The sequence below is a fragment of the Anastrepha obliqua genome, chromosome 1 (genome assembly GCF_027943255.1).
Source record: "Anastrepha obliqua isolate idAnaObli1 chromosome 1, idAnaObli1_1.0, whole genome shotgun sequence".
In the NCBI taxonomy this organism is placed as follows: Eukaryota; Metazoa; Arthropoda; class Insecta; order Diptera; family Tephritidae; genus Anastrepha; species Anastrepha obliqua.
The window spans coordinates 163876311-163901150 of NC_072892.1; the positions used below are offsets into that span (position 1 = coordinate 163876311).

Consider the following 24840-nt stretch of genomic DNA (forward strand, 5'->3'; position numbering starts at 1 on the left):
CGCTCACTTAAGTAGGAGAGAGCAAGATGTCGTACGTTGCCGTTCGTTTGCTTTGTTTGCTTTGTCGTTCGCTCAAAGCAATGAGCAAGGTAACGGCAATGAGCAAGGTAACATTAATGAGCAAGGTAACGACACATTTTTTCGTGCGTGCAGCCTGTTAAATCGAATTATAAGACGTTATCACGTCAATATTTAAAAATATTTAAACTCAAATAAACCCCATAAGTAACGTTACATAATCCAGCGTAGAAAAATAATATGTCGCGGTTGATTTGTTTGTTGGCATGTACAATAAAATTTAACGTCAGTTATTGTTTTCTGTTTGCTTATTGATTAACTCGTAATTATTTGTATTATCATTTCCGACAAAAAAAATAAGAATACATGTGTCATCAAGATATGGGCTGTAAAACACGAGAGGCGCTGTTGGGGAGGTGTTTCAAGCGGAGATGTAAGCTATTTAAGAAGCAATGAACTTCGTTGTGGAAAACAGATGGAGAGGTAGATCTGTATGTGTCTGCAGCAACAGGAAAGCTGCGCTTATGGCCTTATAATACGTTCACATATGCACTAATCACCTATAAATCCACCAAATTAATCTACCCCTTCACATATAGCAGATTACCTGCAAAATTTACAATCAGCTGTCAATACTACTTTTAGAGGTTTTTCTTCATAGAAATTATTTTGGTGAAATATTTTGGAGTTTTTGGTTTGTTTAATTATTAACGATATGAAGAAAAGACAAGGTGAAGGAATAGTTAATTTAACTACGCAATTGGCTGTTAGTAGTAAACAGTTCGAGGAAATCCCTATGCGACCTCTTCTCAGCGAGAATACGAAACCAATTTTTGGTGCAAATGTTTCAGTCGTTGTGCTAGGAGACTCAGAGTTTCAATGAAGCCTTATCCATACAACTCAACGGCCGGATACAGCAAAGAGTATTAGAGAATGCTTTCGGTCATTTGAAAGCAAGGTTTAGAAGAATTGGTAAAGGCATTGATAATGGCATCAAAAATGCATCGTCAATAATAAAATGTTGCTGTATTTTGCACAATTTTGTACATGAGCGTAATGATAGCATTAACAACAAATGGGTTCAAAGCCAAACAAATTTCGAATCCGTAAATCAACGAGAGCAACCAGAAACTACGTACTATACTCAAGACCACAACGTCAGCGCAGAACAAATTCGAGAATCAATCGCTTCGTTTTTATCTTCCTTTTAAATTCCATAAATTTTACATTTTTCTTTTCAAATTCATGGGACGGTGCGAAAACAACAGCACATAACCGTGTATGATGGATGAGGCTCTTGTCGAGGCCCTATGCTCCCGAGAGAAGTGAACAAGGAAACAAAAAAAAAAAAAACAGTTTCCGGGGCATGTGGGTATCGCGGGTAACGAGAACTTTGACTCTCTAATTAGGATGAAGCCAATTTCTTTGACCCGGAGTCCGTTCTGCCACTCCCTTCTGCAGCCATCAAAGCCACGGTTAGCAACGGGATACTTCAACCTACAAGCGAGCCTCTCTCAGTCTGTAGATATCCGGCCAAGGACTGTCACTCCAGCAGCATTCCCCGTGTGTAGGTATGCTACAACAACAACAACAGCCTGTAAATGGACTAAAATTGATGTTACCTTTCTACTTTCCACTTTTTTTGAGCGAAGACAGTGCACTCTGCCCAGCATGTGGAGAGGAGGAAGAGACGGCGGATCACTTTCGATGCATCTGCCCCGCCTTCGTTTGACTCAGGCATGAAGTCTTTGGCACTGTTGCGTTAAGAAGCGACCTCCTTGGCCACACAAGATCTACTCAGATTTATTCGGAGGCCGAGTAGATGTAAAGAAAATTAAAAAGGGCACCCGATGGCAGTACAATGGACTTAAAATTGCCTGAGCACCGTACTTGCTAGTTTGTGGAAACAAAACAAAAAAGAAAACAAGGCAAAAAGGTTCACTTGTTAAATAGTAAAACAGTCCATTTGTCACTTGTTTGAACTTACGTGTTTATGTCTGTCTGACGCACTTGTGAAGGAAGTGTCGCTTTACTGGGCAGGAAAAGGCTTCAAATCAGCATGAAAGTAATCTAATCAATGTAAAATTTTAATGTATTTATGAAATAATTCGAATTTACTAAAATACTTACTCAAATTCACGCATTCAGAAATTCATTCAAAAAATCAAAAAAATATACTAGCAATGATGTCAACGGGTATGTTTGTTCTTAAATTTACTTAAAATTTTTAGAGTTAGCGACACAGTTTCTCGTTAAGGGAGCCGATTTGTCAAGAGGGAACGAGCAAGCAGCTTACTGAGCAAACCCTTAGTAATTGAATTATGGACAATTATGAACTATTTTCGTTATGTTTTTTTTTGTTGTTAACAGGGAATTATTTAGATTCGATTGATTTGAGGTTTGCTCTTCCCTCTCATGGTCTTTTGTGCCCTCTACTCATCAATGTACATCATCCAGACCCAGTTCCTTTATTAAACTCAGGAAAGAGCTAGACTGGACTGAGCATATGCGCTTTTCTTATGGCTGTAATTGGCAGAGATATCTGAATCTTACCCGCGCTATAGCGCTGCATCCATGGAGAATGTGCATTGGAGCCTCCTGGGATTGGTCGCAGAAACGACAAGAATCAGTAGACTATATTCTGACCATGTACAGTTGACTGCGCAGTCTGCAATTCCTTATGAGCATTCAAAGTTTATCTTTGGGGAGGGTTATAAGTTTTCTAAAACTCTTCTCGTTGTACCCTCTCAGTAAGGTTTTCGCCTGGCATAGCTTCATAGTTTGTTGCCAGATAGATATCAATGGTTATGTTCAGAGAACTTATTAACGGGATATCAGCACATCTTCTACACCGCCGGTTTAAAACCAGTGACGGTAGCGGATCTGGATGGTCCTAAGACGAAGACACCAAGTACTCCTATACCACAGGACAGATGGCCACGGTATTCTTTCCGGAAGTCTATGCCATCTTGAACGTGGCATACTGAATAATTGAGAAAAGAGGTGGGATAGCAGTATTGGAATTTGTAGTGACAGTCAAGCTGCACTGAAAGGCCTTGCTAACCCATACTGCTCTTCGAAGTTAGTCGGTGAATGTAAGACAAAACTGAACAGTGTTGCAAAACACCACAAGGTTAGTCGTATTTGGGTGCCTGGACATTGTGGTATCATAGGGAAGGAGTTAGCTGATAACCTGGCTAATGAAGGCTCTGCAATAATGCCACTGGCCAGTATGCCAGTATGGCCAACTATGGATCGGCGACTTCATGAGGTCTACCCACAGAGGTCGTTGGTTTGAGTTGAACTCGTGCAGAGTAGCCAAGTGCTTTGTGAAAGAACCAAACAGGAAAATAGCGACGTTTCTCTTAAAACTCAGCAGAAAGGACCTGAGAGTACTGGTGGGTGTAATCACAGGGCATAACGCCTGTGGTCAGCATATGGCTGGATATTGGGTTGCGATATACTGAGTTTTGATAAAGTTCATACTCTTTCTCTTCCGGATCTCTTAAGGGGACAGATACCTGTAAACGACCATATTTTCCCTGATTTTCAATAATCTATATATATTATATAAAAGAAAGTCATGTTAGTTACACTATTTATAGCTCGAGAATGGCTGAACCGATTTGGCTGAAAATTGGTGGAGGGGTAGCTTAGAACCAGAAGACGGACATAGGATTCTTTTTATCCCATTCGAACGCGTTTCCGTATAAAATGTGGTATAAAAAAAACGCATCTGATATGGAATAACAAAACGCAAATTACAGCTAAACGTAATTTTGTCTATGGTTAAATAGAAACTTTGATAATATAAATTTTGTCAGAAATATATAATCACAGTAATTTGTATTCTCTTTGAATCATCATTATCAATGCCGCAACCAAGACGATCGAAACATTGCGAATGAATGAAACGACTGAAGAAGCACAAGGAATTGGCCGTGAAGAGCGCCGCGTTAGTAAGGGTCGACTTCGTGCTTCTCAATCACAAGAGCAAAGCGAGGCACCTGTGAAACGGCTCGGTTGGCAATGCGAAATCGTCGAACGAATCAACAAGTAAATTATTTTCGACGCACAAGAAGATAATTATCAAGTGCTGATTTGAATCGAGCAGCGTTTCGATATGATTGCAACACCGATTACTGCTTGCATCCTAGCGTTTGCATTGCAGAAATCACTTGAAGCACCTAACTTCATACTCAAGGACCTTCGGCGAAATACCAACACCTTTGGCGGCTTGATCATATTGTTGGCAGACGATTTCAGGCAGACGTTGCCAGTAATTCCCCGTGGAACGCCTGCAGATGAATTGAATGCTTGCCTGAAGTCATCAACTTTGTGGAATAACGTAAAAACATTATCGCTAACCACTAATATGAGAGTTCAACTTCAAAATGAACAAACTGCTCATAATTTTCCAAAGAATTGTTAGCTGTTGGAAATGGAAAAGTCCCAGATGATGCGACAGCTTGATTAATTGCTCTTACCAACGGCTTTTGCCTATTGAAAACGTTTTCCCAAACATTAGTTAGAATTATCAGAATTGTGCTTGGTTAAGTCAACGAGCAATTCTCGCCGCAAAAAATAATGATGTATACGCACTGAATTTTACCATTCACCATTCGATGGCGATTTGGTGACATACAAATCCGTTGATTCCATAACAAATCCCGATGATGTAGTAAATTATCCAACGGAGTTTTTGAACTCTCTGGAGTTACCAGGATTTCCACCACATAACTTGCAACTCAAAGTTGGTTCAGTTATTATGGTATTGCGTAATTTGAATCCACCGCGACTTTGCAACGGGTCTCGACGTGCGGTGAAAAGACTTATGCCGAATTTGATTGAGGCAACCATTATTAACGCAATTACGAGGGTGAAAATGTATGTATTTCTTGAATACCAATGATTTCGACTGATCTGCCGTTTGAATTTAAACGATTGCAATTTCCGGTTCGCCTTGCGTTCGCAATGACAATTAACAAGTCGCAAAGCCAATCGCTTCGCCAATCGGAAAAAAAAAAAAAAAAAATGCGAGAACTGGCGAGGAATATCTATTCTACCAGCAATCACAAAAATTTTTACTCAAATTATCCTAGAACGAATATCAGCCCCGCTGGATAAACTTATCAGACCAAATCAAGCCGGTTTTAGACCTGGACGCTCGTGTACCGACAATATACATACTCTTAGAATCTTGATAGAACAATCTGCTGAGTACAACTCACCACTCTACCTGGCATTTATCGATTTTGCAAAGGCGTTCGACTCCCTAAAGCGGGATATAATCTGGTCTGCTCTATCTGCGAGAGGTGTGCCAGATAAAATAATTAACATCATAAAATGCATGTATGACGGCTCATGCTGTCGAGTGTTGCACGAAAAACAACTAAGCGAGTCCTTCCCTACTGTATCAGGCGTGAAGCAAGGCTGCGCACTCTCTCCCTTACTCTTCATAACGGCACTGGACATAGCTTTCGAAACTTATAACCGATGTGGTATAAACTGGAAGATGACTCAAAAACTTGGCGACCTATCATATGCGGACGACGTCGTTCTAATTAGTAACTCTTATAACGAACTACAAACAAGACTCTCCAACACAACAAACGACTGCTTAAAACTTGGCTTATAGAGTGAGAGCCCGCGACGCCCAGACCTTCGTTAAATTATAAAAGTTGGAAATTTTTCTATATACGTCTCCTATACAGGTATAAGCAAACCCAGATTATTAAACCTGGGTCGCGGTGGCTTTGGCAGGTAACAGGTAGTAAAGGTGAGTAAAATTGAGTCTCAAATTTGTAATAGTATAAAGCTTAGTTTTTATACATTTCAACTTACAATCATATCAGAAACTGCCTCGTCCATTGGCGGACACTTAGGGCGGTAACAACCCCTCCCCAGACACCCTAACATTCTAATTATTTATAAATCTACTTTCGTCATAGTATAAAATCTAATTTTTATATATGTTATTCAGAGATCTATAAAAATAATGTTTTCACAATCCCCAGACAGTTTCGATGGTTCCCCTATCTTCCCAGACATAATGAAGTCCACTCCAGGCGTGAGCGCGATGAATATATATGTACGTTGGCGCGAGTGAAATAGTGCGATCTGTTCTCTAAATTTATCAAGAAAATTCATTATATACATTTATAACAGATAAAAAAGTAAATGCGATTTTTATTGAGTCAAGTGGAGATCTACGAAAGTTGTAAATATCAATCGAAAATTTTTTCTAGTATTGTGCAGAAAAAAATACGAAAAATCGACAGCTGATGGTAAAATTCTAGAAGTTTAAAGTTAAGAAGATAAATTTGTATGCATGTTAGTTTTACTGTAAGGAGAGAGAATAATTTGATGATATTAATAACTTTTCTGCTCATTCCCAGCATGATGTGCTTTGATGTTTTCACCTGGCCATTATGGACTCCTAAAATAATGTCTTGACAATAAGAACGCACTTGACGAGAACACTTTATGCTTTTTTTCCGCTTCTGATTACACCCACCGAGAAGAGTTGAATAAAAGTCCAATAAGGGTTCTGGTATAGAGACTTCTCCTGTTATCAAATGTTGCGCTGTTATATTTTTAGAAGGTAATTTATTTTTTCAATTTTCAGAATTAGTTTCCTTAAAAGTAATGCGGACTTCTGTAAAATATTTTCTGAGTGTAAGCTGTCGAGGACTGTTTCATCTATTGATTGTAAATATTTAGGTGCGACAATTTTTTTATTTCGAATAGTAAAAAATTTTATATCTTCAGAATATACTTTCATAATTTTTTCTTCGAGATGGTGTGCTGTGAAAACGAAGTTCATTTCAACGGAATTATCTTGATACATTTTTTCCAATGACTCTTTATACAGTTCATGTAAATATATTAAAAAATAACATCGTCTCTTTTTAATAATATCTTCTTCGATAATGCTGCCAATTTCGTCAAAAACTTGTCTGTGATACTCTCGATTGTAATGCCAATGACTTTTACTAGATGATTTTTTTTTAGACGACACATCATAGTTAAAATGAACTCGACAACCAGTATGATAATATATTTTTGGAGCAGAGTAATTATTCAATGTAGTTGAAAACTCGTTATATTCTTCTAAACCTTCAATGTTAGAAAAAATACTACCTGTAAATTGGTTTGTTTCAGCTGCATGAAGTGGAAGCATTTTTGAGCGCACTTTCTTCTTCTGTTTATTACAAAATATACAAACAATCGGAGAGTCATTACTACTGACAACATTTTCGGGTTGAGTATTTACGTCCTCAATTACATTGTTTACTTCATTAGCATCTGGTGTACTAATGTCACCATTTTTTTGATAACTTGTCGATTGTAAGACCTCTGATTCACTAGCTAAAGTCGATTGTGAAATTGTTGAAGGTTCTGTATGTTGAGGCGGTAAATGAGATTGTTCTGTGGAGGTTGAAGGCTGGAGCTTTATTAATTCAGAATATAAATTTTGTTCTGATGATGTTGGAGATTTTGTTGCGAGTTCGGTAGTGAACTCAGGTACTATCGGTGTATCTGGAGATAAATTGTCTACACTAATCGACTCTTTGTTTACTCTTTTTTTCTTTTTTAAATCTACAGGCTCCGAATTGTAGTACTGTTTATTAACGCCTGTGAATGTTTTATGGCATTCCCGGTGATAACCTCCATCTGTATATTCATCAGGCAAAATAACATTCGCATATTTAAGGTTGTGTTTTTTTCTGACTTTCAAAACAGTTCGGCACTTCTTTAATGTCTCTTCAGAAAGCAATATTAATTTCCCCTCACTTTTCTTACAAATAAAACAACTTAATTTGTTTTTTTCCGGTTCCTCCGTTTCCATGACAACACTTTATCACAACTAGACCACTTATTTTATAATAAATTTTGCAAATAAATTATTAAACGCTTGCTGTACGTATAACAGTTCACACTACAATAATATACAATACGGAGTATTATACAGAGTATAAGACAGCTGATGCGCAGAAAAAGATCGCCGTAGACCAATCGCGCTATTTCACTCGCACCAACGTACATATATATTCATCGCGCTCACGCCTGGAGTGGACTTCATTATGTCTGGGAAGATAGGGGAACCATCGAAACTGTCTGGGGATTGTGAAAACATTATTTTTATAGATCTCTGAATAACATATATAAAAATTAGATTTTATACTATGACGAAAGTAGATTTATAAATAATTAGAATGTTAGGGTGTCTGGGGAGGGGTTGTTACCGCCCTAAGTGTCCGCCAATGGACGAGGCAGTTTCTGATATGATTGTAAGTTGAAATGTATAAAAACTAAGCTTTATACTATTACAAATTTGAGACTCAATTTTACTCACCTTTACTACCTGTTACCTGCCAAAGCCACCGCGACCCAGGTTTAATAATCTGGGTTTGCTTATACCTGTATAGGAGACGTATATAGAAAAATTTCCAACTTTTATAATTTAACGAAGGTCTTTGCGTCGCGGGCTCTTAGTCTATTACAAGTTAATATAAAGAAGACCAAGTCTATGAGAATTAACGTAATCAACAACACAGAGTTTAAAATAGACGGAGGACAAGTTGACGATGTAAACAAATTTGAGTATCTAGGTAGCATCCTAACCCCCGATGGTGGTACAACGGCTGACATTCAGCGTAGGATATCCACAGCGACGAACACGTTTGCTGGGATGTCACGAGTGTGGTCTAACAAAGCGCTTAAAAGAGGCACTATAATCGGTATATTTAATGCTTGCGTAAAATCTGTGTTACTGTATGGCAGCGAAACGTGGCACATGAAACAAGACTCAACGAGAAAACTACAGACATTCGTAAACAGATGCTTGCGACGCATTATCGGTATCTGGTGGCCACGTACTATATCTAACCCTCGCCTGTGGCAACTAACGAACCAAAAACCTATTGAAAAGGAAATAATGCACAGAAAGTACAAATGGATCGGGCACACCCTCCGAAAACAACCCGATGAAATAGTCTACTCAGCCTTACAATGGAACCCGCAAGGCACTAGAAACAGAGGGCGTCCCAAAATGACTTGGCGTAGATGCGTTAACCAGGAATCCAAAAAGTCATTCAATGAATTAAAATTCCTAGCCAGCAATCGGAATATGTGGAAATCTTTTGTAGATAGACTAAGTTCTTAGTACATATACCTAAATGTATTGTAACACCTGAACATGTCAATAATAATAATAATAAATAAAGCCAATCGCTTAGTGTTTGCGGAATAAATTTAGAAAATCAGTCTTTTCACATGGACAGCTGTACGTTGCGTGTTCACGAGTTGGGAAACCATCCGCTTTGTTTGTGTTAACGTCATACCAAAGAACGAAAAATGTGGTTTACCAAAGAGCACTTCAATGAAACGGATAAATGAAATATAATTTTCCCTTTTCAAATATATTATACAGTACTGTCTCGATAATCCGGACACGCGATAGTCCGGTCACATCTATAATCCGGACAACTGCTAAATTCGGACAGTTTAACATTTTTTACTCTATAATCCGGACATTTTTCAAATTTGCTTCGCAATATGTACATACATATGTATTTTAATTTTTAGTTTGCTTTGTGAGTTTTTCGTAAAATTGCGGTACTTTAACAACAATATGGTATATGTATACGAAATGCAGCAGCATAAATCACGCGTTGTGTTTATTCTTTAGTGACAAACTGAATTGAGTGGATATTATTATTAGGAAAATAATAATATAGAAGAAGCTGATTCTGATTGAACCATAGTTGAAGCGGTAAATACTATAAGTAGCGGTGAAGCAAAAAATATTTTTTCCAAGGCTATACAATGGGCAGAACAAATTGACGCTTCGGCTATGGATATTTTAGTTTTAAGACTGCAGATAAAACTGCATATAAAATGTTGCTGGCGAACTCGCAGCAGACCAATATTAATAATTTTTTTGAAATAGTACATACTAAATAAAAAAAATGTTTGATTATGTACAGATGTACATATTATTATGTAAGTATGATTGTACTGTATTTAATAAAACTATTTATGTACGTACATATATCTGAATTGCGTTATGTTCATTTCAACAAAACAACGTTTAGTTGAAAAAAAAAATCATCTATAATCCGGGCACCCCCATAATCCGGACGACTCCTAACATTAAGGGTGTCCGGATTATCGAGATAGTACTGTAAAACAAAAAAAATAATTTTTTTTCATCTTTTAATCCCTAAACGAAATTTTACAAAAAACGAAGCCATCTGGTGGCGAAACGGAGTTCGCGGGTGTGCTAGTCAATATATTTTTTTGAAGAAGTCAATATATTTTTTTCAAAATTTGCATACAGTTTATTTCTACATTAAAATGATATACAAGTTTTTTTTTATTTTAATCATTTAAAATGGCGAATGTACACTCAATTCTTCCAGGAAGGTCGTAGCGGAGCTTCTCATTCGGCGGGCATTGTAGCATCGGCGTCAGTGACCTGAATACAAAAAACCAAAAATTTTTTTGTTTATTCATGTCATAATTTCTATATGATTTAAAAAAAATGGAAACATAAAATGCTCAAAAAAATATGAATTTTGGGGCGAATTTTCCTACTATTTTTGCTTCGAAAAATTAGTTTTTCGAAAACTTTTCGCAAACTTGTAAATTCACATAGAAAGCAATATCATAAAAAATATGTGTGCAAAATTTCATTGGTCAATAACTTTTCGAGTTATCGTGTACGCCAATTCGAAAAATATAGTTTTGTGAAAAACACGTCTAAAGTTTGAATACATACGTAACTATACCTCTCCCAGCGCTCGAACGCAAAGAAAAGAGTCGTTACGGTTGACGATCTACAGGGTGTGCCATATAGCGTTAGCGTTTTGAACCACCTATTTTTTTGAGAATGGTAACACAAATGACATGTCAAATGTGTTCATAATTTACTTAAAGGTTTGACATTTACGAAATGGGACGCTATACGCTTGAACAAAATTGGGAAATATTGAAAACCTATTTCCAAAGTGGTGAGTCTTCTTCTTCTTTTCTGATTTTCACATCGGTGGCTACGTCAATAAGCAAAATTGTCGGATTTGGGACTCAGAAAATCCACACGTTACTGTAGAGAAGCAAATGCATTCACAACGAGTCACTGTTTGGTGCGGTTTTTGGTCTGGCGGCATCATCGGGCCATTTTTTTTCGAAAACGAGCGAGGAGCCGCGGTTACAGTAAATGGCGAGCGTTACCGTGACATGCTCAACGGGTTTTTGTTTCCAAAACTTGAAGAGGATGACATGGACGACATTTGGTTTCAACAGGACGGTGCAACTTGTCACACTGCCAAAGTTACTCTCGAACTTTTGGCTACCGTTTTTGAAAACCGAATAATCAGCCGAAATTCCCATACCAATTGGCCGCCTTGGAGCTGTGATTTAAGCCCGTGGAACTATTTTTTGTGGGAAGCCGTTAAGGACAAATGCTATGCGAACCATCCAGAGACGATTGATGCTTTAAAACACGAAATCGAAGTTGCCATTCATGAAATTGGAGACCAAACAATCGAAAATGTGCTTAAAAATTGGGTTGATCGAATGGCCTACTGTAAAGCCAGTCGTGGCAGTCATTGATATTACTTTTTATTCATAAATGAATAGGTTCAATCAAAAAAAATTTAAAAAAATATTGATCAGTTTTTTTTTTTATAGCCGATTCAAAAAGCAAATTTGACATGGCCCACACTATATAATATAAGAAATACTTAAATTTACGTTCTAAAATTTTTTTGACATATTTTTAAAGGATTATATTGTATTAACATTTTATGAAAAAAAAAAAATAAAATTTTTTTTCGAAGTTTACAGGTATCTGCCCCTTAAGATTCATCAATGAATCCAAGAGATTTGTGGAAGACTGACCTCAACATAATTTTTTCGTCTGACCACTCACATTTTATCTTTCCTATCTCTATTCTTTCTACGGAATTCTAGTCGGGTGTAGTACAATGACCTCCTGACTGAGTGCTGGGACTTGTCCAACCCCCCACAAATCTAACCTAATTTAATCTAATCTAATCCCTCGAACTAACTCATCTAATACTTGCCGCAGAAAGAGCTCCTTCCTAGATAACTCTGATGGGATATCCAACATATCATAAAAGTAATACCAACAACAACGATATGCTTAAAAATATTTTACCTTTTTATTTATATTTATATTTACATTTACATTTATACAAAAGCATGATAAAATTTATTGTTCTCTCACAAATCACTAAAATTTACACAATTAAACATCCAATGCAAGTTATACTACACACATTCACATTTACATGTATATACAATATATTTAGGTAAATATCATACACAAACAGTTACGATTATATTACAGTTTAATTTTACATTAACTTAAAAGTCTCTTTTCGCAATTTTTTACATAAATATATAATTTGTGTGCCTAACAGTTTTTTACATAAATATATAATTTGTACTCTAATCTATTTCATATTTGATTGTCCAATTGATGCGGTCTTCTGTATTTGTTCGTTTAAGAAATTTTCATCAGCCAAAAATGTTGTTTTACCGACTTTTTCGCCGCTCTCCATGTTGAATTCAAATACGCAAGGGATGCTATTCGGCACATTCACGGTGGATATATTTTCATCAGATACTTCTGCAAAGGTAAAATCAACAGATATATTATAAATAAGTATATATATTATTCAAATATACATATATTTATATGACACTTGACATATGTATGTCGGTCACCTCTGAAAATAATAAAAACAAAATAAATACAGCGTTTAATCACTGTTTTAGAACAGCAGCTGGGTTACTAATGGCAACACAAACAGAAGCTGTAAGAGTCGAACAACGGCGCGACAACGACTTTCAATGGCTACTCCGAAGTCGATCCGCAAAGCAGACGGCAAAATCAATCACACGGTGTGGCATCCGGCTATATCTAAATACCTACTGGACACGCATACGCCAATACCACTGAAAACACCAAACACATTTAGGACAAACAAATGCGCTTCAATAGATATCTTACTGAATACTTTCCACAAAAATAACACCCCATGAGAAGTTTACAACAAAATGTTCCTAACATATAAAGCAAACTGTAAAGCTGATAGTTTTTATTATATCGATGGCTCTTTACTCGAATAATCACCGTCTTATGCTGTTGTAGAACAACGGATGGACGGGATTCTTCAAACAATCCATCAAGCTCTTCTTCCACCAAATGCTGGCACAGGTAAGTTCATAAGTTCGTGCGTATTTTACCCAAAATTTCACTTTTGTACGATTTTTGCATACAAAAAAATATTGGCGGAATATAACGGAACAGAATTTATATTTTCTTTGATATATTGTGCATACAACAAGTGATTTTAATCGCGGATAGAAGCACGTGTTGTTAAAAAATAAAATGGAATCTTCGAACGCGTATAAGAGGCATATTTTGTTTTTTTTTTTATAAAGGTGGTAAAAGTGCAACAACTACTGCTGCAGAAATAAACACTGTTCACGGAGAGGATACCGTGAGTGTAAGGACTTCGCAAAAGTGGTTTTCTAAATTCCGAAGTGGTAACTGCGACGTAGAGGATGCCCCGCGCGCTGGTCGTCCTGAAGTCTTTAAGGCGTCGGCCTTGCTCGAACTCGTGGAAGCTGAGCCAAATTTGACAGTCGATATGATAGCTCAGAGGTTAAATTCATCGGATGGGACAGTTCACAGTCATCTGGTTCAGTTGGGAAAGATTTCAAAGCTGGGAAAAATGGGTTCCGCATAGACTTTCCGTCGCCAACCTTCAGCAGAGAGTGAATATGAAAGTTTTTTGAACCGGAGCGTTACTGGTGATGAAAAATGGGGTTTTTACAATAATCCTGTTCGCAAACGACAATGCTTAGATAAAGATGAAACACCAGAACCGACCCCTAGAGATGGCCTTCACCCCAAGAAGATTCTCCTGTCTATTTAGTGGGATATGGCCGGTATTGTTTATTATGAACTTCTGGAACCAAACCAGACGATAACTGCTGATTATTATTCCCATCAGCTATAAAACCTGAATGAGGTACTTAAAAAAATCGACTGTCTTTAGTGAATAGACGCAAAGTTTTGTTTCATCACGACAACGCAAGATCTCTTACCGTAAGGCAAACATTAGGCAAGCTGAACGAGCTCGGATGGGAGCTAATGTCGCATCCACCATACTCTCCGGATATTGCACCTTGTGATTATCACCTTTTCCGTGGACTTCAATCCCATATGAGTAACAAGAACTACTCCTCAAAAGAAGCTATAAAAAGGGATATCGAAGCGTGTTTTGGCTCCAAGGACAAACAATTTTTTGAGCAGGGAATTAAACATTTGCCTAAACTTTGGGAAGACATTGTAAATAATGAAGAAAAATACATATATTATTGATTAATAAATACTTTAAACATCTTTTTTATCCTTTAAAAAACGCACGAACGACTGACCTGATATTTTTAATGCCGAACTAGCAGCAATTAACTTTGCCACTTAACTTTGCCGGGAGACCGTCACCACCTTCTTAAGCTCCCGCCCTGTGAATGCCGTAATCGGAGACCAACCACCCCCTTTTGCAGATGAAGAGCTCCAGCTTCCCCGTGAGCCACGTGTAACACTGGCACAACTACGTTCTGGGTACTGTAGCAGGTTAAACTCCTACTTATCCAGAATTAACCCCGGCATACCAAACATATGTCCGCCATGTGAAGATACTCCGCACGACACTAATCCCCTCTTCACATATACAATCAAACCCACTTATCTAACATCCCTCTCCATCTGGACATAACCCGTCGAAACAGCTTGTTTCCTGGGTCTACCTTTAGATGAGCCAGACGAAGACGACCGGTAATATACCCTACACTGACGGGGCGTCTATTACTGTTAAAACAACAACAACAACAACACGGATACCAGGTCATATGGGAATAACTGGCAATGAGCTAGCGGAGAAATCTCCGAAACAAACGTTTAGCATCCCACTCGTAGCGGAGACTCTTTGCTTAACCACTGTCATGACAAACTTCCATAGATCGCATCTCAGAACATTAAGAGACAGCTTGTGGAAATCGTCAACATGTTTCTTAAGGACCCTTGACTTCAGATGCGAACGACCAAACACCACAAAGATCTCTCTTGCGAAAAATGCATCACAATAGCCAGAATAAGAGTAGGTGTAACAAAATTCATATCTGAGCGCTACTACAGCAGTGTAACTCCATGAGAATGCAGGCGGTGTAATACATTTATTAGTATAGAACACATTCTAAAGGACTGCCCCATCTCGAGCTACAGCAGCGATCTAACTACAACTCTAGATTGCAGAAAGGTTCGATGAAAATACTAAGCGACGCCTTCAAAAAAACACAATCTGCTGCGTGAAATATGAACACGCTTGCGAGGCAAAATGGTCCAGTAACCGAGCTTCCAAAATATATTTTATAAATTAATTTGTAAAGTATACATTTAATAATAATAATAATATATATTTATATACAGCCTAGGCCAAAATTATGAGGCATGCCGCTAAAATACCTGTAATTTTAAATGTGGCTACGAAAGCCACCGCTGCTTTTTGCAAATGTGTCACTGGTGTGTTTAACCTTTGATTACAAAAGCCTAAAAAGTTGCATTCGATTTTGTGTGAATTTGATGATTGAATGATTTAAATAATTCCTTTTTAATGAAATGCCTATAAAAACGAACTTTGCTACGACAAAAGAATGAAAATCCAAGTTTCAAGTAAGGATGGAATTACCAATTTGGTGAGATGCTCGCTGTGCGCGGTCGAATGTGCTATTAAGCGATTTGTGGAAACTCACATGGTAATGGTTGTACGGGTTAGGCTAAGACCTTTATGCACTTCACTAAGTGCTTGAAATTTGAATTGGGTGAGCCAAAGAGCACCAGAATTAAGCTTCTTCCTACATTCTTGAAAAATTTTTGAGGTTTGTTTCGCGTTCTCCAGGGCCTTCATTACAGCCTGACTGTCACTGAAAACTCCAATCTGTTTCATGCTCCATTTTCTTTCGATTATCCATTCGGCTACTTTTAAGATGGCAAAAATTTCCGTTTGGAAAACAGTTCCCATTTCCCCCATAGCATAGTGATATTTATTACTATCGTTTAAGTACCATCCGGCTCCTGACCCTATTTCATTCTTGGACCCATCGGTAAAGAAAATATCCGTCAAACCTCCTTAGGAGGGAGCATTTGTAAGTCTTCATCCTCTAGAAGGTATGAGCCCAGGAGTCTGTGTCTCCTGTGACCGAATGCTTCACAGCTGGTGATTAAGTTTTGTATGGACTGCTTTTCAACAAAATCGCCTGTAAGTGCTCCACAGAGTAATCTTTGGCCCTTTTTATCTAGGGTTAGAGCAGTTTTGGAACTTTTTGACCGTTTGTGCCATTCCAGTAGTCCCTGGTTTTTATTTGGATCCATTTTTTGGTTTCCTGTTTTCGGGTTGTTTTTGGCGTTGGTCCAATAAATGCCCCCCCTTTTGCCGCTTTTTTGGCATAAAAGTCTGCCTCCTCGTTTCCTTCGTGTCCCTCATGTCCTGGTACCCAAATCAGGGAAACCTGATTAAGAGTCGCCAGGTTGATGCGTGCATTGTTACACTCTATAAGGACTTTTGAATGGAATGTAGTGCTATTTAAGGACTGAAAGTATGTAACTTTTACTTTTTCGAACCCGCTTCTGTATAAGACTTCCACTGTTTCCATTATGGCAAAGAGCTCCGCATGGAAAATTATAGTATCTGTGCTCTGTGCTAAAGATATGTGTGATCTTGGACCACCCCATTCCTGCCCACCCCCGGGACCGCTTTAGATCCATCTGTATACTATTTTTGCGAGTCTTCTCGTAGCCATGTTGGGCTTGTGTTCCACTCTTCCCTAGACTCGAAGATAACCTTGTATATTTTAGTAGAATTGAGTATGGGTTCCGTGTGGTCATTCGCCTGGGTCATGCATGCTTCAACCCTATTTAGGATGTTGACGTGTCCAGAGCAAGATCTCCTGGTTTAAATTTTTATTTCATATGAAAGGAGAGTGCTTGCGTAGCAGCTTCCTCTTGTGTTGCTAAGTGTAGCTGTGGTATATTTAAAAGCGCTTCCATCCCAGCAGTCGGCGTAGTTCTCACAGTGATTGGGAAGATCGAAAACTTACTGCTACAACAACAACAATAACATCAAAAAATTATATGCGATTTTCTGCCCTTGCAGCTGCCATGTCGGAAGAAATTGGAAAACCCGTCAGTGCTCTTCTTCTGGGGGCAGGTTTAAATGGATCCAAAGCCCAAAAGAAGCCGTGGCTTTCAGAAAAAAAATCGGAAAAAGCATTTAGACTGGGCTCTCCGATACCAACACTTTATGGAGGAAGATTGATCGAATGTTCGGTGCCTTGATGAGTCAAGCTTCGTGGTAAACATAATTTACATAATTTAAAAATATCAACAACCCTAACTAATTTCGAGGAAATAATACAAATCTTATATATTAAAAAGATTTTTTTCCTTTGCTAGAGGTATTTGGAACACCTACTGTGACTTTCGTGAGGTGACGTACACCACAAATAGGAGGAGGCGCTCGGCCAAACACCAAAAAGGCTGTAAACGCCAATTATATATAAGTACTTGTGTATAAAATAACAGTTATGTGAAACATAGTATATCCAAAGTTTACAGTTCATTTAGTTCCTTAAGTAAAAGGTTAAGGTATGGGCCTTTAGCACTGCGACCATATTGATCTATTGGTCTTCATTAAGTTCCTTAGTTTATTTTCAAGGGCAGATGTCGGCAGATTTCAATTGGCTTCCCAACCCAATCCATAAAACCTTCTTTCAAACCATTGATGCCGCGGCTACCTAAGTTAAATATTTATCTCTAATACACATACAGATTTCTGCTAATACTTACTGTCGATGTGTTTGATTAATGCACGCGCCACTGTGCCATGTGCCACGATAAGAACCCGCTTACCGGCCAGCACTTGCTTGAATATGACGTCATCAAAGTATGGTATGACGCGTTGCATCAGCACTTTCAGCGACTCTGTGTCTGGGAATTCTGCCTCTGGTATATTTTTGAAGTTTGGATTGTTCCGTATGCTCTTGTAATATGGGTTGTCCGACGTAATGGGTGGGGGGAGAACGTCAAATTTGCGGCGCCATAACTGCACCTAAATGAATGGGAAGCAATAAAATATTAATCCAAAGAACAATCAACAGCAACTACATAATGCGCAATTATGTAAATACATCTATTGCACATACATATATTCATATATAGATAGTATATAAACAGTAAAAAAGTAGCTGGTAAAAGTAAATACTCAAAAGGTGCGGCCAGACATGGCAACGCAAGTGTTTTCAGCAATCTTGTTAAACCGAGGAATTTCGAAAAGTTGTTGCAAAATCAGTTGCACTACGCTTCTAATTCATTCCTTCTTATTTGCAAAAAGTGTCTTGCGGGTAAAATTTTAAATTAAACTGTGCGATTATTTCTGAGTTGCTATTTTTCATATGCTACACTGTGCGACAAAAATTAACTCTTTTTCGTATCCAGGAAAGATTTTATATGCAATTTATATAGCAAATCAGCATACTTCGTTTTTCATTTTCCCATCAATAGAATTTATTAAGTACTTTAAAGTAGGGAGGACTCAGAAAGTACTGTGTTTACCGGTCATTGAACGATCGGCATACACGCGGAAAAGCTAGGATTACTATTTAACCCCCCTTGCAGAAGCTGTGGGGACCTTTCAGAGGAGAAGACTGTTGAGCACTTTCTCTGTAAATGTTCGGGTTTGGCAGCTAGGCGATTAAGGTCACTGGGTGCTCCTTTCTTCGACAGCCTGTGATAGTGCGCCAACCTAAATCCCATTACAACCTTTTCCATTACATCAACAGCTCTGGCTGGCTGTAAATATCTGCCTGTCGGAGGCCTCATAATGGCATCAAAACGGCGTTGTAGTGCTACATGGGGAGTGCCAGAGTGGTACTTTAACCATTTCATCTAACTACTTACCTTAAAGTTTGAAAGGTGAAAACGTACACAGAGGCATCCATTACGTATACTTTATTTCATAGGAGAAAAGTTCGACTAGAAGTTCAAGTAAAACGAAATATGTATAATATTAAGTTTTTCAATAAGTTTTGCGGCTCGATAGGAAAAACATAATTTTATGATAAAATAATACACTTTTTGAGTTTAGTCTCCCTGAACATCAATACACTTGTTCCAATGAGATTCCAAGTTATGAATTTCATCCTTGAAATGAGAATCTAGAATGGCTGCGAAATAGGTTTCCCTTTGGTTAAGACCTCATCATTGGATGAAAAACGCTTTCCACGCTTTCCATGCTTTCCACGCATGCATTTTTTAAGTATGGAAACAGATGGAAGTCGCTAGGTACCGAATCTGGTGAATATGGTGGATTCTCCAACAATTCGAACTTTAATTCATGGATTATAGCCATTGTCAAAACGCTCTTGTGACATAATGCATTGTCCTGATGGAAAATAATTTTTTTCTTTTGCAAACTGGATCTTTTTTCACGAATTTCTTCCTTAAGCTGGTCTAAAAGGCTACAGTAATATTCCGAATTTATTGTTTCACCAGTTCGCAAGTAATTCAAAATTCCTTTCGCATCCCAAAAAACTGATGCTAACACCTTCTTTGCGGATTTCTGAACACGAACTCGTTTCGGAGCCGAAGAACCAAGTTCCCACCACTCTTTAGACTCTTGTTTTGATGGGATACGCTACACTAGACAGGGCTAGTTTACTGGAGGGGCATCCCTTGGTCGGAAAAAACCCGAGTCATTCCGGTAACGTAGAACCGGCTGTCATGGGAATGCTCTTGTTTTGATTTAGTATCATGGTGATATATACAAATCTCATCCATAGTGATTAATCGACGCAAAAAATGTAGCCTAGTAGCAACGCATTCTCGTAACCCACCGCGAAACTTATTGAACAACCTAGTATGTACATATGTATTAAAATTGTCTTCCATAAAAAAATCATTTTATTATATACAGGGTGGCTGATGAAAGCCGCTACCAAAAAAAAATTGAATAACTTTTTTTCTTTTTAAGTTATCTGTTCCATGTTTGTTTTAATTTGCAGATTGATCTTTAAAATTTATTAAAATGGATAACTGGGACACGCAACCCAGAATTTGGATAGTCCGCCGCTATCACGCACTGGAGTCCGTAGTTTTGGTACAGAGAGAGTAAGGCGGATGTTTGGCGGCGATCCCCCGAGCAGATGGACCATAATGAGACTGGTGAATAATTTTGCTGAGCAAGGAACAGTCGCAAGAAGGCCTTATCATCGAAACCCACCAGTTCGGACGCAGGAAACGATCGCTGCTGTAGCTGCAGCTATACAAAGCAATCCAAGGGTTTCAACAAGAAGCTTATCTGCTCAATTTGGTGTCAGCCGACAGTGTTTGCAAACAATAATGCACAAAGATTTAGACTTATTTCCCCACAAAATTCAAATGGTTAACAAACTGAATGCAGCAGACTTGCCGATTCGCTTGGAATTTTGCCAGAAGATCCTGCAAATGGTGGAAGAAGACCAAAACATGTTAAACTGCCTTTTCATGTCTGATGAGGCCCATTTCGATTTAAACGGCAATGTGAACAAACAAAATTGTCGAATATGGAGTACTTCTAACCCACAGATACTCAACGAGACGGAATTGCATCCTCTTCGCGTGACAGTGTGGTGTGCGGTTTCTTCACGCTGTATTGTCGGGCCTTATTTTTTTGAAGAAAATGGTCACACCGTTACGGTTACTGGAGACCGTTATTTGAAAATGCTGAAAGAATTTTTCTATCCAGAACTACGCCGAAAGAGAATTCCTTTCAACTCTGTGTGGTTTCAACAAGATGGGGCAACGTCTCACATAGCCCAGACTGTTATGACAGAGTTGCGACGAAAATTTCCCAATAAACTGATTTCAAGAAACTCCGAATTTCGTTGGCCCCCCAGGTCGCCTGACCTTACTGCACCTGACTTTTTCTTGTGGGGTTTATGGAAACAAGAAGTTTATAAAACAAAGCCAACAAATTTGGATGAACTAAAACAATCCATTCGGGCAACAATTGGGGCTATTCCTGTCGCAACTCTCAAAGCAGCAATGAACAACTTTTTACTAAGATGCCGCACTTGTGTCAACGAGCATGGGGGGCATTTAAATTCAATTATTTTTAAAACTAATATAGTTAAGCTATATTTAATAAAATTTAATGACCTTCAACTTGAAAAAAAAAAAATAAATGAATTCCATACACTAAAAAAAAGTTAAAATTCATCAGCCACCCTGTATATTAAATTTATTTATATACATTAGAGTGGTTCGATTTGTGTGGAACAAGTTTTTCGTCATCGCTCTTAGCAGATTCGGATTCTACATGAAATTTTAAGAGAAAAAGTCCATTAAAGGTCCGCAATTTTTTTAAAGAAACTACGCTTGTGTTCGCATAATAAAGCCACTTAAGCTTTCTATAATATTCGTATGCAATATTCGCAATTTTTTAATGGTAAATTTGTTCCTAATACAGTGCAGTTGTATTCTTTTTGACTACTAAACTCAAATCCCATTCATTTTGCGGGAGGAACCCTACCTACCTTTTCCTTTACTCTAATCTAAAGTGTAAGGTAGTAGTAGTAAAATCTGATGAGTTGGTAGTAAGCCTTTGGCTATCTAATATACAATAAGACCATGACCAAACAATCTAGCATTCCAGAAACCACCTTCTTTTATTCTGAAGGCGGTATTCGTTGCTGTTAGTCGTAGTTGTAAGGCTATTGCTAGCAGGCAGAGTATTACATTAAGAGGTTACATACGTCCAGAATTTTCAAAAAATCGATTTTCTCGATATTTCGAAAGTATAGTATCTTAAGAATATACTGTAAAATTGTCATGTGGAAATTCCCAATATTATAGTTTCTACAGTCTATTAACTAGGTAGAGAGCGGTCCTATATCTCAAACTTTAAACTCGTTTTTCTCGAAACTACTTTTTCCGGCACGGTCTGCATGATAACTCATACGGTTTTTAATATTTTTTTATGCGCATACTTTTTTAAAATTCCGTTAATTGCAACATTTTCGAAAATCGTAATTGCAAAATTCGGCTCGATAACTATAACTGCCACTTTATTTTACGAGAATTTTTTACAGATCTATCAACATTTCAAGGAGAAATGATGCGGACTGTTGAGCAACTTTTTTTTCATGTACTTTGGGGCACGTGATTTTTTATATACTAATTTTTGTAAAGAAAAATTTAAATACATTTTTTTATAAAGTTTAAGTACTAATAAACAATGCATTGAAATTTTTTATATTTATTTCTATTGTTATCCCTTCTAAAAATAGTTTTTTTTTAGTGCATTTTTGGCGCTGCTGGACGTAGGTATGTAACCCCTTAAGTACCTCTGCTGGACACAATTTCATAGCTCCAGTTATTCTTGCGCAGGCTGTACGTTGTACGTGTGGTAGCCGCCTAACGTGGTTGAGATTTCTGTACCATTTTTTATTTTTTATTAACAAGAAATTCTGGATTAAAAAAAAATCACTGCTTGTTTATTACTTGGGATTTTGAAAATGTTCGGTTCGGTTTTGGTTGGAAGTGGCTAAAGTTCGGTTCGGCCTTAAAAATCGTTTTTCAGTAGTTTTCTAAGGAAGAGTATAGGTAAATATTAAACCCATTTTTTCTTTTAATTGGGTATTTGAAAGTTTTCAGTCATTTAAAAAATTTAATTGCGGAGAAAATTAAAAACTAAATATGAGGATTTACTAAATTCAATAGTTTCAGTTTCACGCGCATATGAAATTTTTCACGCTTAACAAAAAAAGGTTATTTTTGTACTACGTTGAGAGAAGAAATATTTAAGAAATAACAAAAACAAAAATAATTACACAGAGTAATGTTAAATGGAACTTCAGAAATTTTACCTGCAAGTCACTTCTGTGAAATAAAAAGTTACTTCTGTATATATAGAAATACAAAAAAAGTGTGGCTGCGTTTGCATTCATTTTCCGAAATTTTTGAATTTGACAGGCTTGCAGAAAGCACTTTTCTTTCCACGTCTGACGGCACCTTATTGGCGTCTAACGACATTGAGTGTTGGCATTAATATTCAATGTTTATTGAAACGCCAATTGCAAGCGCATTACCACGGTTTCTTAACCAAATGACATATTCCACTTAGATTGTAAATTATTTGTAATAAGACAGCGTTTCTTACAGTTTTCAATTAAAGTGAGCGTGTTTGTATGTACTCGTAATGGCCTATGTTGGTTGCATAAATGAATAATTATGGACTCACTGAAATCAAAACATGATATTTGTGCGTTTCCAAAGAAATCAGCCATTTTCTATTTGAATTGCGCAGTGATTTTACGAATTTCTGCGTTAAAGAAAAAAAGAAGTATGCAATGTGATCTTGCAAAATACTCAAAGACTCGCATGCGTTATGAGGTTCTTAGTAACAATTTGCGAGGTAAAATATTTCTGTTCATGGTTTGTTTTCTAAGCTTTCTTGATGGCAGAAATGCAATCGAATGTCTAAATCAGCCATAAAGAAGAAATAAATCAACAAGAGCAATAAAAAATCGATCAAAATGAATTATCATTAATGTTTATGTAAAAAAATTCAGATTTGGTCCACAGCCGCAATTTACTATATTCTAAGGAGTGCTCTAAAGTGATTAGCCGATACCATGAAATTAATAAAATTTCAGTCATTTATTAAATTTCTTATCTAAGGAAATTACGTTTTTATGGGGTTTTACGTAAACTTTTCTAAAAACCAAGACGTCATAAGCACTTTTGGACATCAGAATCATCAGGTTTTATGATAGCTGATCAAAGAGCAAACAAAGCAAAGGATGGTTCCATAATCAGCGAAAAACAACAAGTAATAGATAGATGGAAAGAATATTTCAACGAACTACTTAACAAAGAAAACTAAGATAATACAAGTAAGGAGGAACAACTAGTACATACGGCCGATATCTATGTTGAAGAACCTAGCTTTGACGAAGTACTATTGGCTATAAGAAAACTTAAAAAGAGGTTGTCTGTAAAGTCGGTTTACTGACGATAGTTTAACGTGATAACGTCATAAGAAAATACTAATTGAATGGTTGCATTTTTCAAAAGAAAATTTTAATTTTATTTGTTTGATAGATATTTTGTATGGATATAGAGAATGAGTTAACATTAACATAACATAATATACTTTAACATAACATAACATAACATACCATAACATAACATAACATAACATAACATAACATAACATAACATAACATAACATAACATAACATAACATAACATAACATAACATAACATAACATAACATAACATAACATAACATAACATAACATAACATATCATAACATAACATAACATAACATAACATAACATAACATAACTTAACATAACATAACATAACATAACATAACATAACATAACATAACATAACATAACATAACATAACATAACATAACATAACATAACATAACATAACATAACATAACATAACATAACATAACATAACATAACATAACATAACATAACATAATATAACATTACATAACATAACATAACATAACATAACATAACATAACATAACATAACATAACATAACATAACATAACATAACATATCATAACATAACATAACATATCATAACATAACATAACATGCTGTTCAAGCAAGGTAACGACGCATGGGCAAGATAACGACGCATTTTTTGGTGCGTGCAG

The 24840-nt window shown here is 37.0% G+C and overlaps 2 protein-coding genes across 9 annotated transcripts in view; both read right to left on the reverse strand.

Moving 5' to 3' along the window:
• LOC129239669 (alpha-1,6-mannosyl-glycoprotein 2-beta-N-acetylglucosaminyltransferase) overlaps positions 1-2088 on the reverse strand; it is a 75261-nt gene extending 73173 nt beyond the window's left edge. The window contains exon 1 of the mRNA XM_054875366.1: positions 2006-2088. The gene's annotated coding sequence lies outside the window, so the exon portion shown is untranslated. The remainder of the gene's footprint in view (positions 1-2005) is intronic.
• A 10164-nt stretch (positions 2089-12252) lies between these two features.
• Positions 12253-24840, reverse strand: part of LOC129239690 (2,3-bisphosphoglycerate-dependent phosphoglycerate mutase) — a 65342-nt gene continuing 52754 nt past the window's right edge. For all 8 annotated transcript variants that reach the window (XM_054875433.1, XM_054875450.1, XM_054875460.1 and 5 more), the window contains 2 exons: positions 17966-18227; positions 12253-12679 (listed from right to left, as the gene is read on the reverse strand). In XM_054875433.1, the coding sequence (XP_054731408.1) occupies positions 12504-12679; positions 17966-18227 (438 nt within the window). In that variant the 3' untranslated portion in view covers positions 12253-12503. The remainder of the gene's footprint in view (positions 12680-17965; positions 18228-24840) is intronic.